Genomic DNA, 15,514 nt, shown 5'->3' with positions numbered 1-15,514 from the left:
TAACAAAAATAAGAGAACGCACGTTTCAGCAGTTTTAAAATTCCTGTCCTACGGGAAAAAGAGGGGGATGTTGCAATAGTATTGAAATTTCCCGTTATTTGTTCCCCAAGTGCCATGCGTGGAGATTTTCCGAAGTTACGGACGTAAAATTCGGTATAGAAACTTTTAAATACGTATATAATGAGACACGTGTTTCAGCATTTTGGGAGGATTTGCTTAAGTTGGAGGTTTGAAAATCGGTTTATAAACCTTTAAGTAATAATAATAATAATAATAATAATAATAATAATAATAATAATAATAATAATTAAATATGTGTTTCAGCATTTGCAAAACTTTTGCCTCTAAACAGGGTTAGGGGAACAATTCCTTTCTTATTATTTATTCAGAAAATGCTTAATGTAAGGATTTGCTTAAGTTGAAAGTGTGAAATGTATTATATAAATTCTTAATTTTAAAAACGCGAGAAACATGTATTTCAACGTCTTCAAAAGTTCTGCTCGTAGAAGAGGAAGAGGGATAGTATGTACGGTTATATGGAAGATTTAAAGCAACTCGCTAAAAAATCATGTCATAACAATATATCTAGAAACGTGAGGTTTGGACAGGAAACTTATTTTGTTACGAGAACAATGAATAAGAAAGGATGTTTTATTTTTTTAAATACGTATGGTGAGGTAAAGAGGATTCAAGTGTTATGCTCAGAATAAAGTACTATATAAATCCCTGAAATTAGTGAGATGAAACTCGGCATATAAACTTGTCATTAAAAGTAAACGGCCACGCGTCCCATCGTTTTTAAAAATTCCCGTTTTAAGAGGTAAAAGGCATTTTCTATTAGTTCTTTCTCTCCGCATTGAAAACTGTGTTGACTCTTGACTGTGATCGTATCACGAGAAAATGACTGAAAACTTGTAAATGAAGTTCAAAACTTACTTAGGTAGTATCTCCCTCGAACTAGCTTTCAGTCAGTACTTTGATTAAAGGGAGTATCCTAAAGGGATGTGGGGTTCAAAATTAATGCTCAAAATTTCATATCATTAGCTCCTCAAGTTAATAAGATGAAAATATGTATATAAACTTGACATTATGAATAAGTAGACTTGTGACCCAGAATTTTTCAAAAATTCCGGTTTTAAGGGGGAGGGACATGCAATTTCTAATTTTTTTTCGCTACATTGAAATAGATATTGTCTGTCGTCTGTAATCACATCACGGAAAATGGATTAGGCCTACTCGGTTGAAATGAATCATTGAACATAGTTCCTGCCTCAAGTTGAATAACGGGTGTATCCTAAGAGGTTAGGGGAGCTCAAAGTTTAAATCAAAAATAGAATATCTTATGAGTTTCTATAATTATAGTTTCATTGAAATGGGTATCCTAAGGAGGGGAAGGGGTTCAAATATTTTCCATAAACCTATTTTCCCCGTGCGAAGAACAGGTATTTCACATAGTATAATAAGATATATATATATATATATATATATATATATATATATATATATATATATATATATATATATATATATATATATATATAAGATACATAAGATTAAGTTCAGTGACTGATTAACTGATTCAGTCATCAACATATTTCACAAACTGCTAGGTCTAGAACATTGAAATTTTGTGGAAATGTTCTTCTTGCACCTTAAAGTGTAGATAACACGAAGTTTTGCGAAATACATATTTTAGTGGAGATGGGTAGACTTGAATTAGTTTTTGCCGTGCGCCAAATCTTCAAAACTGTTAAACGTAGAGCCTTGAAGTTTTGTATAAATGTTCTTCTTGCACCCTAGTCTTTAAAAAGAGCAAGAATTTAACAATTGCATATCGTAAAGAGAGATAGGAAACATAAATATTTTGTTTTGGCGTTCGCTATATCTCCGAAACTATTAGACGTATAACCTTCAAATTTTGTATAAATGTTCTCCTAGAGCCGTAGTCTGCAAATAAGGCAAAGTTTCTGAAACTGTCTATCCTTAGGTAGGATTTTGGGCTTAAATAGGTTTTTACGTGTTTGTATTATTCAATTATTCAGTTTTAATGATTCTGACAAGGGAGTTAGCGCAAGTTGCGATTGCAATTGCAATCGAGTTTTGGTTTGTATGAATATGTTTGGGGTGCTGATTACAAACGTGTATAAATTAATTATCATCGTCAATTACACTGTAAGCTATGAAGATTCAATATTACGCTCAAGGTGGACCATACCGAACATGATACTGTGACGCACAAAACGGCACAAAACAGGTACAGAACGATATGAAGGAAACGACCTCGAAATTCGTTGGTGGCGGAACAGCATTAACTTGCTTCCTCATATTTCTAGGCCTGTTTTGACTCACTTCCGGTGACGCAAAAAAGTGGTAATAGGCGCACAAAACGGAACAAAGCACGCACAAAACGATGTGAAGGAAACGACCCTGAAATTCGATTGTGGCGAAACAGTGAGTCATTTTCGTCCCACGTTGAAGGCCCATTTTGACCTACTTCCAATGACGCACAAAACTTGGAAATAGGGTCACAAAACTACACAAAACGATGTGAAAGAAATAACCTAAAATTCGTTGGTGGCGAAACAACATTAACTTGTTCCGCCATATTTGGAGGCCCATTTTGACCCACTTCCGGTGACACAAAACGTGAGAATAGGCGCACAAAGCGGCACAAAACGATGTGAAGGAAACGATCTCGAAATTCGTTAGTGGCGGAACAAATTAATGGCGCTTCCCGAGGTTAAGAACATGAAACTAAGCATATGACCTCGTCATTAAAAATAATAGGCAAGTGTTAGAACGTTTTCAATAAGTTTGCTCCTAAAGAAGAAAAGGGGGAATTTTTATGATATTAAAATTTTCGACTCTTTATTTGAAAAATGCTGAATGTGAAAATTTAATTTAGAAGTGTGAAATTTGATATATAAGTTCTTCATTAAAAATAAGTGAACACATGTTGCAGCATTTTAGAAAATTCGGCCTCTAAAAGAAAGGGGAAAAATTTTACCATATTCAAATTTTTGGTTTTGCATTCACTCAACATTGCTCCCGTGCGAAGAAGGGCACTTTTACTAGTTTCTTTTTGCTCCAACTTATCCAAATATTGCTCCTTAATTTTTGTTGCTTGTTTATTACCTGTTGTAGGTTAAGAATTTCTGAATGAATTTGAAGCTTTATTGACTGGCATGCCATTACAACACTGCTATAGAGAACTTTGAGCGTAGTGGATGATTCAAGCGTATTAACTTCCAATACGTCTCATTGTTGCATTTTACCATACTTTCTCTGTCTCTCTCTTATGAACTTCTATAATGAATATACAAGTATACAAGTCATAAATTTGATGCCTGCAAATCTCATAGACTTTCTCAATGAAGATTGTTCAAGTGAATAGTTCATATCTTTTAAGTTTCTTGTCTCTTTTCGCAAGATTAAAATCCTGATTCGCCTAAACAACATTTTAGTTAGAAAATAATTGTCACCAAATTTGTTTAAAACTGCAAATGGAAAAATGATTTTGACTTACAATAATAATTTATTTTAATCTATATTATAAAATTGAAAGTGACTATGTTTGTGACTCTTAACATCTTGAACCGCCTGACCGATCTCGATCAAGTTTTTGACGTAGATGCAGCTCTAGCCTGGGAGTGTTTTTAGATACTAACTTTGACGGTAGACCCTAGGGGAGGGCGAGGAGGGGGACATAGAAAAAATAAATAAAACTTAATAACTCTTAAACCAATCGACCAATCTCGATCAAATTTTCAACATAGATGAGATTCGTGCCTGGGATGATTTTATTATTTCACTTTCACGAAACGACGTAGGGGGGTGAAGGGGAGATACACAAAAATCAATATACATAAAAATAAAAGTGACTATGTTCGTGAGTTAATAACTTTTGAACCAAACGATCAATCTCAATTAAATTTTCAACATAACTGAGGTTCTAATCTGGAAAGCTTTTTCTTCATTTCAGTTTGACACTAGACCTTAGAGGAGGGGAGGAGGGGAAATATATGAAATTGAATACAGCTTAATACCTCTTGAACCACACGACCGATCTCGAGCACACTTTCAACATTTATACTATTCGTGCCAAAGACAGTCACTTTCATTTTTATTTTTTTCATATATTTTCCCCACCTCTCTCTTAAGTTGCACCGTCAAAGTAAAATGATAAAAATATTCCAGGCCCGAACATCATCTATGTTGAAAATTTAATCGAGATCGGTTGGGTGTTTCAAGAGCTATTAAGTATTATTTATTTTTATATGTATATTTCCCCTTCTTTCCCCCTTTCCTAGGTTCTACCGTCATAGTGAATATATATATATTCACTATGATGGTAGAACATAGGAAAGGGAGAGATATACAAATTTTCAACATAGATGAAGTTCGACAATGGAATGATTTTTATCATATCACTTTGACGATGCGACTTAGGGGAGGAAGGAGGGGAGGAACATTTATTAATGATCAAAAAGACCGATATTAGTGTCAAGTCTATAGTTTTCGGGGTCGCTGAGGTGGACAGAGACACTTGGAATCCCGTCTACATCCAAATTCTGCCCCGCATCTTGGGGAGGGAGATACATAAAACTGATCAAAAACCCATATTACTGTCGAATCCATAGTTTTCGGGCTCGCTGAGATGAACGATGACACTTCCGATGCCGTGGCCCGAAACATGGAGGAGGGGAGGGGTAGATATATAAAAATGATCGAAAATGGTCGATATTAGTGTCGAATTCATAGTTTTTGGGGTCGCTGAGATGAACAGTGATCTTTCTAATGTCGTTTAAATCGTTGCCACTAAAAACGAATACACAAATTTGACGGGTATCAAACACATGAGATACGGAGTTGTGCATTTATATTTTCATTTTGACCCAGCGAAGCGGGTAATCGATGCTAGTATGTTTTAAATCAAAAAGTTTAGGAAATTTAAAATAAAAACCAAAGAGAAAACAAAAACATAAAATATTAACAATATAAATTTCTAAGAAGGGATGTCATTTATATTAAACATTAAGCGTGTTTTAAAGGACATTTCGAGACAAAATACATCTACTTTCGACAGAGGATGCTGATAAATATTGAATATTTCCGTATTGATAATCAGAATAATATAATATTTAATATCTTGGTACTACCATAGATTGTTAAAACAGGGCCGGCTATGCCGTATGTGCAACACGTGCATTTGCACAGAGCAGAAAGTTTTGGGGGACGGCAAAAAACTGATGCAAAAAGCCTAGAGGAACTGTACCAAACCCGGGCCCGGGTCCATAAAGCGGGCCCCCTCAATTGCTGCTCCGGGTATTGGCGTAGAATGCTAGAAATAAGCTGAAATGTAGTTTACCGTTACTGTTGCATGCAGCGCTAGTTCCTGTGTTGATCAGTTAATCCTTTGTTCTGCAATGAACATCTGACGAGTTTTCATGCAGTGGAAAGTTTTGAAGCTCTGACGAGCAAGCATTGTTTTCCATAGTTAGTAAAGAGATAATTGAACCAACTATTTATTTATTTAATCTTAATGGTAAGAGGTATGTTCTATGTAATTAGCTAGTAATTTAGACGTAGGAGTGACAAATTATTTGCAGCGAAAGTAGAAACATGTATGGTCGTAAAGTGGGCCCCCTTGTCAATCCTAAAGCGAGTCCCTACTATGTTGTGCAAAATTAAAAGATATGTTTCATACCAAATTCTCATGATTCGTGCAATTTATTTACAATCTTCAAGAGGTCCAAAATGCCCAAAACAAAGCCGAAACTAATTACTCAATATCGTGGTCGAGGACATGGTAGTGTCAAGTCATTATCAAGATCCTATGATCCAGGAAAGTAAAAGATACCGCTGAAGGTGAAAGGAAGAGCCAAGGAAGAATTCTAATTGTGGCTCAATCTCTGATATAAGGAAGCATCAACAATATTCTCAACTTTAAACGTTCCACCGGGGAAAACATCGTCCACGGATGACGATGCTACCTGCACCTTCTGCACTGAAACATTTTTGAGTGATACGAGAGTTGAACTCTGGGTCCATTGTATCATATGCTTTTAGTGGGCCCATGTAGATTGTGAGGAGACTGCCAAGTCGTTTATATTTGTGACTTTCGCCAGTAGAAATCTTAACTTTGTGAAACATTTCATTTATCACGTTTAATTTGGAAGTTTTGGTTCTGAAGTTTGAGGATTTTTTTTTTTTTTTTAATGCCAAATAAGTAGGTTGCAGAAAGAGAGATGTTTAGATTTCTTATTTCTACCAGTAGAATATTGAATATTTCAGTTTTGAAAGTTTCAGTCAAGTTTAGACTATTTAAAAGATTGTTCTAGAGCTTAAAAAAGAAAAAAAGACTTTTTGATCTGCTATTTCCGCCAGTAAAATGTGGAATATTTAAGTTTAGACATTTTCAGTTTACAAGTTTAATCTAGAGTGGAGGTTGTGCTGGAGTTAAGAAAAAGACTCTCAGATTGCATTTCGGCCACTAGAATGTACAATATTCAAGTTTTAAGTTCAATTTTAGTGTGTTCTTTACTTTTCGGAATTTGTTTCAATTTCTTCTAATAAAGTCTTTTAAACATTCATATTTCATTTTATTTTAATTCCCAGTGTTTAGGATGATGTTTTTAGCTTAAATGCGTAACTCATTTAAGTAATACAGGTTTTCGTTTTGTGTAATTTATCTAAATTTAAAGGGGCCCGGTTTTGGAACAGTTTTTTCGAATGCCGAAAATGCAGTCCATATGAAAATCCATTTTTTCTCAACCTATTTTTTTCTTGATTGTTATGGGAAGAAACAAGCAAAACAATTACATATCGTATTATTTTCAGCCTGAATATCATTTTTTTCTGATCGATATTTTCTTAGATATATGGAAAAAACAAAATGGGGGCCCACTTTTGGTACAGTTCCTCTATACAAAGTTGAAATATAGATATCGATTAAAATAAATATCTCTTGTTCAGATCATAGAACGCGACATAGCAAGTCGGTTGTGGACTTACTATTCAAATGCAGATATGGTCTTCATTCAAGTTTAGAAAGGTTATTATTGGCAATACTATTCCAATTTGTGTATTAAAATATTATATTCTCAATTTATAAAAGTATAATATTATATTTTTCATCACAGAATAATTTAAGTAATTTTAGTTTTCATATGACGTAAGTCGTTACGAATTGTCGTCTGTTTGTCACACATATATATATTTTAGTTTGTTGGAGAGCATCCGATCAAGTTGATTTTGCTGTACATTTAATAGTGTGTAGTGAAGTATTCACGTAGGCCTACTCTAGTATTGTGTCTTTTCATGTTAGAGGTTCAGTGATCATTAATTAGTAGACTTGTGTGACAAAGTGGAGATTAAAAGGCTCAAATATTTTAACCTCGTAATATGTTAAAGTAAAAATTATCTATTGCCGAGTATTGGATAAGAAAGTCTGAAAAAGAAAGCCATATTCTGCAACAAAATGGTGCATTGTGTAAATGTTTAAAACATTAAATGAAATGAAATCTTTCAGTTTAACGTCCCACGATTATGTCCTTCAGGCTAAGGGAGACGGGTGATTAAAGCAATTGTATGATGAAGGAAGAATTTATGCAATGAGAATGTGGAAGGAAATGAGTGTACCCGAGAAAACTCATGCACACGATGTTCTCCAGCACAATCTTACTTGATTGGGGATCGAATCAGAGACTCATACACCAGAGATAAGCTCTCTACAACTAAGCGACCGTGCTCCCTGCTAAAAAAATGAAGAAACAAGCATAGGTTAACACACGATAATGCAATAAGTACGCTACTGAAAATGAAGTCGTTGCATACTTCTAATAGCGAACCCAGCCATATTAAAATTGCTACCTGTAAAGGTAAACATTTTTAAAAAATCGAACACATATATCAAATATTAAATTTTAAATTCATATTGATCCGACACGGTGAAATCTGTCTGTTACTGATCCGTCTGCCGAATATTGGAAATCGTACGTAAAGTTTCTCCAGAGAAGCCAGGAAATAATTTTCTTCAGCGTAGCTCTAACCGATAGGAAATTTTCACTGATCTTTTACAAGTGAACTAAAAATATTATTAACTGATTTCTATATTTTCATTCGCACTCCTAAAATTATGATGGAGTTTCGTACTTAAAATTGTGGATTTTAAAGTGTTTTATTTCTACGGAACGAGGGTGCAACATATGATGGTATGTGGCGGGACGGCTAATTGCCTAGGGTCGCCCTGCGTCGAGAACAACAAAGTACGAACATTCAACATCCTAACTTGTTGCTTTTAGAGCGCTGGTAGAAGAAATTACTGTGCCAAATCATGACAACAGACATATTCAAGGTTGAATCAATAAACTTAATTACAAAGATAACTATGACCCATACATTTTATATAATAATAATAATAATAATAATAATAATAATAATAATAATAATAATAATAATAATAATAATAATAATAATAATAATAAATATTGGTGATGATAGCCCGGGGTCTTCTTTGTATGATTAACTTTCCTAACTTTGTTTCACTTTTCTGGTGAAATCTTTATGCATTATATGCAAAGTATATTGTATTTTAAGTTAGAAACGCTTCTGTGTGTTCACATTATTATTTGGTGAAGCATTTTTGTGTTTTACATTGTAAATTATCCTTTAATTTTAGTCTTGAACTTTATTTTCTTGTAGTATCCTCAGGAAACAGAAACAATTAAAGTAAAAGACAGAAACTGTCTTGAGTACATAGTTGTATTTTGTTTATAAAGCACTTCATCATAATCGCATGAGCTTACTAAAGTCTGTATAATGCATGCATCAGGAAATAAGAGATTAATCATTGTTCGTGTTAAGCTAATTAAAGAAAATATTTTGGCTTGTATATATTTCGGAGTTTTGTTTGCCCTCAGCAAAATTTAATATTGTAAGTACATACTGTGATCTGTAGGACACCACACACATTTTAAACTTATACTTTGAATTAGTTTTACCAGAATGATGGACGAGACGTAATATGAATTCAGTTCCCAGTCTCAGCTTTCGACAGTGCTTTATCCAGACTTTTCGATTTCGAAGAGAAATCCAAAGTTCTAGAAGGAAGACCATATTCATTGCCTATATGCTATACCTATGCTACGCTATCTTCAGAACTTTGGGGGAAATATTCGCTCCCCCCAACATGCCTGGATAAAACACTGATTTTCATAAACATTATTCATAATTTCTGTATGTGCCAACCCTTTTTGTTTGTTTAACATAATACGATTATGCTCCAAGGCTAAGAGAGACGGTGATGATGATAATGAACGACATGGTAGAATGAAGTCGGAGAAAATGGGAGGATTTTGAGTATTTGTTCACGACAAAGCTCACTTGATGCGAACTGAGATAGAAGGGAAACCGTCGAACCAGGGAAAGTGCTCTACCACTGTGGGGCCCGATGGCTCAGTGATAGAGTGCGTATCTCTAGTGCGTGGGGTCCCTAGTTCGATCCCCGGCCAAGTACGTTTAGATTGAGGGTACTCCCATTTCCTCTAACTTTCTCATTCCACCAATTCTTCCGTCATCATTCACTTGCCTTAATGAGCGTCTTGCTTAGTCTAAAAGGCATAATCGTGGACGTTAAACTAAAATATTTCAATGTTTTAGCCCTACCACTGTATGAACGAAATATTTTCAAATTTATACTCTAACATTCAATGTTGTGTGTCTGCTTACATGTCCTCTACATGCAGTTGTATTTAATTGGAATCGAATGCCAATGATAGACTCTACGCTAGAAATCCACATGGCTGTTCTAGAGAAACTGCTTTCTTGTTATCTGCACATTAAAAGATATCTCAGTTACGCAGTGTTACTTTCAAAATCCTATGTAAAATCATCCAAGTACTCCGGGATCTCCCAGACCCCACTGTCTACTTTGTGTACGAAAAAAGACGTCTGCACTAGCAGGATTAACATTATATTCTCAGTTTTAATATGATTTCTGATTAAGTATGACCACCAAAGTAAAATTTCTTCTCCTATATCAGTCATTTCGAACTCGATGTTTTGTAACGTCATAGGCTAATTCACTCATTTTTAGTAAACCAAACGAACATACACAAGGATCATATGAGAAACCTAACCTTGATATTGACAATGGTGTCAGGGAAATAAGTACATCCTTGGAGAAATTGATAGCTTTGCAGATATACTGTACCTCTCGTTAGTACATAATTACTTATGGGTCAATCCATACAGAAGTGGTCCAGAGGTGGTTGCTCGACCATCTCCGAAAATTATAAAACTTTGAGTCTGATGAACATTGTGTATGAGAAAGTCAACAACACTATTCACATAGACATATGTACAAGTGTTCCTGAATGGTGGCCATCTTTGTTGTCGGCGGAATGTCATTTTTTGCATTTGCAAGCGTTTACAAAAACTACAGTTGCTCAGGACGTACGTATCACACGAACTCCAAACAAAAACGAATATTTAGAGGAAAGACTGAGGTACACAGAAAATCTATACTCTTGCTTCTAAATAAATGTGCAGGTTGTAAACTAATGCATGAAATTACCAGAAAAAGTACAGAAAATTACCCTTTTAAAGGAGATGTATTTTGGAATTGTACAAACTGAGGGGTTCGTAAATTTTGTGCTGAATACTATTGCATGTAAAGAGTCTGCAGAAATATCCACAGCTATGGATACTACTGGTATCGTAAATTTATGGGGGTCCGAAAGTTGAAGTTTGTGATTTTGATGCCATGTTTGGGGCGTAATATCTCAGGAGGGCAAAGTGCTAAAAATTGCTGCTTAGGCCACAAAGTGATTCTGTATGTGCATAAACTATTGCAGAAAAAATCATTACTGATATTACATGGAGAAAAAAGTGAGGATATAGTAAAAACGCGATAAAAGCACGCGCGTCACGATGATCGTAGCCCTGAAAAATTTAAATATTTTGATGTTTCATGTTAGATCTCAAAAACTACGCATGGATCAACAAAAAATTACGCTTTTGTTTCTGTTCAGTTGTGCAAAAGCTTGCAAGTGGCGCTTATTCCATCATTGTAGCTCCATGATAATTGCCACGTCTACAGAGTGGATAATTTATTTTGACCATCCGCTATAACGGTGAAACCAAAAGAAAGAGAAAAACGAAACTTTGCACCAAGCAACTATAAGAAGTGGGACATCTTTGGATGTATTAAACAGAAAGATTCAACATACAGTGTTTCCAACCCAATATAACTTTACTTTTCAAATGGTAGTACGTCAGATTATTATATATTTCAAATTAGCGTGTCAAACGTAAACTTAAAATACGACTTATATTATTCAGTGTTGCAAACTAAGAATGTTCTAGTATCACAAACATCTTAAGTTCGGAAGCCTTTATCGCAAATGCAGCATAACGGAGACGCACAACATAGTGCACATCGAAAGTACTTTAGTGTTAAATACCATGGTCATGGTATGACTTGTTTCGAATTAATAGGAACGAACTTACCAGGGCTTGAACATTTTAATTTCTTTTGAAAGCATTTCTTTTGAAAACTGCTTAGATAAATATCACATCTAGTTACTTGTGTGGTTTGTAATGGATGTGTAAATTATTTTGCCGTTTACAGCACTTCGATATCTCAACCGTTCCGGAGATATGATAAACATTGCTGAAGTTTGCAACACTGCTTAAATCGCTAAGAACTTGTTGTAATTACAGCTACTTAAAGTTGTTCCTGTACTGCTATAGAAGAGAAGGGAAACAACAATCATTTAATTTTTTTCCACAAATACGCAATTTTCAGCAGGATAGGATATATAGGTGTAACGCAACCTTGTGAACACATTAACTTCCGTATTTGGGATTGGATTTAAATGATACTTTGCTGATACATTAAGTGCCTTAATATAGCGGTCTTGTTCGACGATGGGTGTCGTGGGTGCAAGGGGAAGCTAACCCCCTTACCATATAGACGTGACAATGATCATGGAGCTAGAAAGATGGAACAAATGCCACTCGCAAGCTTTTGCACAACTGAACAGAAACAAAAGCGTAATTAATTGTTGATCTATGCGTAGTTTTTGAGATCTAACATGAAACATATCAAAATATTTAAATTTTTCAGGGCTACGACCATCGTGACGCGCGTGTTTTTTTCGCGTTTTTACCATGTCCTCACCTTTTTCTCCATGTAATATCAGTCATGATTTTTTGCAATAGTTTATGCACATACAGAATTACTTTGTGGCCTAAGCAGCAATTTTTAGCACTTTGCCCTCCTGAGATATTACGCCCCAAACATGGCATCGAAGTCACAAACTTCAACTTTCGGACCCCCATAAATTTACGATTCTTCCACCTTATCCCTTCACTTTTCTCTCTATGGAGCATAAGACGTGCTCCGACGCCATATAGTGGTCAGTTGGAAATGACTGCTTTACTCTTTATTTTAGCAAGAAATAAACATTTCATTAGATTCGTAATAAAAAGCTGAACTTTGTAGACGGTATTTTTTAATGTTCTTTATTAGTTGCATAACTTTCGTAATATTTAATATAGTGTTTTTTCTATTTTACTCGTAATAAGAAAGTAATGTTATTTTTCAGTGCGTGTCGAATGGAGCACAATGAGGACGAGAAGAGAAATAGTGTTTCTGAACTTCTTGGCGACCAATGTCAAAGACTTGAGGAATCAGAACACTATAAGTTAATCACTACTAAGAAAAAAGCAGTCATGCAAAGGTAGGTGAAAAGTTAACGAAAATTAATAAATCTGTTGTGATAAGCTGGGACTCACACTTGTAGCCATCATATATCAGTTATTATGTCGAGTATATGTTAAAAGTACGAGGTATGCATCAGATTCACTCTTCTATATATCTCTCAATGAAACTCTCTTCCCTTTGAACAGCAGCATTATTGCTTTTTACTTTAAAGTAAATTGCAATCGTCATTATTTTCTCTTCAAGGCAGAGATATTTATTTGTATGCAGAATGTTAATGAAACTGTTATTACATCGTCATATTTTCTATCATTTTACTGAAAGAGAATTAGGAGAATCTAAATATTCTAAATAAACAACAATTACGATTTCTATTAACGTTTTCATTATTCTCACCATGCGCTTGATACTGACGATATTTGGAAATTTGCCGTCAGTGTTGTAGTTATCATATGCAAACAATAATATGTTTTAAGAAAACAGCATGCAGATGCTTATTATAATGGTCTGAGCTGGAAAGTTTTAATAGCATTATCAGATTAAGTATTTTTGACTAGACTGTTGCATATTTTTCTACCTTATTATTTAGAAGTCCTTCTTCCATTATGCATATTATCCATGAATTAAATAAAATCTTCAGTATCAAAGTAAACGAAAACTTGTCCTAAAGTTTATCCAGCAACTGTAAAACGCATTGAGAATGAAAACAAAATTAAAGATTTAAACTAATGGTTTGGCACTACCAAATGGTTTGAGGTATCAAATTGACTTTAGAATTGAATCGAAACAAGTTCAATGAAAATCAATTTCTTTGCGTTTATGGTTTCTCTTGAGCGGAACTTCTTCGCAATTAATTTGACTCGTGATTGAATCGCGATTTCATTTTCAAGTGTTAGCTAATCTATGCTGTAACCACTACATTACAGAATTATAGTTCTGTTAAAATTGATTCTCATTGTGTCTAGATATACAATCAGGATATTGCACGGACTCTCCCATTTCCGGGAAGTTGTGCAGGGGGAATCTTCTCTTTATTGTTAAATATAACAGTTAAACCATAGTCTGAACAAACCCGTTGTCTGGAGGACTGTTTTTTAAAACCATATTTGTTAAATATATTTTTTTCTTTTGAGATCATGTATAAATGATGCCCGTTTTATTGAACATAAATATGTTCATCAAAAAGAGCTGAATAAACGTTCGTATATGCATGTAGGTACACTCATGTCCAAAATTATTGTCGCATGTCTATAAATATGCTCTTGTAGGAATATAACTTGATAACGAATTCGCCCGGTATTTCTTATAATATCAGTATGTGTATAATCGGCAAAGACATGTATGTGGCAAATTTCGTGTCAAAAGAGCAGCAAATAATAACAATAAAACGAAAATAAAACTTTCTTGTGCATTTAGCAACATTTTGCTTTACACATTCTAATTTTCGTATTTATAATTTTTTCCTTATGAAGTTTACCACAAATATACATTTCCCGATTATACATATAGTATCAATATTAAAAGTAACCTGCAAAATCATTATCAAATTATATTGTTACAAGAAGACAGTTATAGATATGTGACACTCATTTTGGGCATGAGTGTACCTCAGTAGCATTTAAGCTTTCTCGCTACCATCGACACAACTTTATTTTGCATGCCAAGATCTTAGTGAATTATTAGCATTTTTTAACAGTCTAGTATGTATTGTTTTCTAGTAAAATAATATTACACAATTGCAAAAATAAGATATCATTTTCGTATATTTAAAAAGTACATCAAATGTGAATACCGAAACATAAAACATGTTTATCCATCTTTACACTAATAATTTAGATTTTATATTGTTTAAACGTTTCGTTTCACTTTTTCTCCGTTTTTTCCTTTTTTTTTTTTACTTTAAGCTATATCTAATTCAAATATTTTATTTATTTGAATTTCAACTAAATTCTCTTGAATTACAACTAACTCAAAAATGACCGTGCAACAACTCAATGTTTGATATAATGTCATTTTAAAATTAAATATAGATTTCAATAAATAATCGAACCAGGTATTCTATGTTTGTTGATTCGCTCTAAAAAGTTTCATTAAGTAAATGGTTGAGAAGTTGCTGAAGTTTTTTCTTCATTCTAGAATGAAAAATTATTGTATGTTATAATGAATGATGATTAATTTATTGTCTGTTATAATGAAGTGTATCTTTTTTTTTTAATTTTCACACTCTCTATCTTTACGGATTGCACTTTTTGCATTATTTTTTATTACACTGAACTTTCTTAAAGTTGCTTTTAGCTTGTAATCTAAATAGAGAAAAACCAGTGCTAAATGTTTTTCCTTGATAACGCAAATAAAACCTATCAACACCTACTGACTGTTCAATGTGGACACGCTGGAATGACATCAGGAATGTATTATAACCATTTATTTTTATTTCCAGCAAAAGTGGGAAATTGAAATATTAAGCAAAAATGAATACGTTACTCAGCTCGGAGTTTATTCCGCTAAAATCTTTGGTGTTCCAAAAGAACCACATTAAAATCAATTATTCATCCTCTTTCACGTATGAAGTTGAAAAGTTCCTAGAACGATTCGAGTAGAGTATAAACTTGAACTCAGCACTCCTGACCTTTCCGAGCACCATTCACCTTACGACAATACATCGTGTGAGTTTACCCATGCTTTTATCGTTCTCGGTGACGCCATCCTGAGTGTAGTGATAAATACAAGAAGCACAAGCGTTGGAGAAAATGGATTTACTTCCATTTTAACATAATGAGCTGACAG

General features: G+C 34.1%; 1 protein-coding gene across 3 annotated transcripts in view; it reads left to right on the top strand.

The window, feature by feature from the left end:
- Window positions 1-15,514, top strand: part of LOC145687742 (uncharacterized) — a 356,205-nt gene that overhangs the window by 104,360 nt on the left and 236,331 nt on the right. For all 3 annotated transcript variants that reach the window (XM_081761191.1, XM_081761190.1, XM_081761189.1), the window contains exon 2: window positions 12,612-12,746. In XM_081761191.1, coding sequence (XP_081617317.1) covers window positions 12,612-12,746 — 135 coding nt within the window. The remainder of the gene's footprint in view (window positions 1-12,611; window positions 12,747-15,514) is intronic.

Source organism: Thermobia domestica, chromosome 6, assembly GCF_964235325.1.
Source record: "Thermobia domestica chromosome 6, izTheDome1.hap1.1, whole genome shotgun sequence".
Classification (NCBI taxonomy): Eukaryota; Metazoa; Arthropoda; class Insecta; order Zygentoma; family Lepismatidae; genus Thermobia; species Thermobia domestica.
The sequence above is the reverse complement of the archived record's forward strand: the minus strand, read 5'-3'. Positions and strand labels throughout refer to the sequence as shown.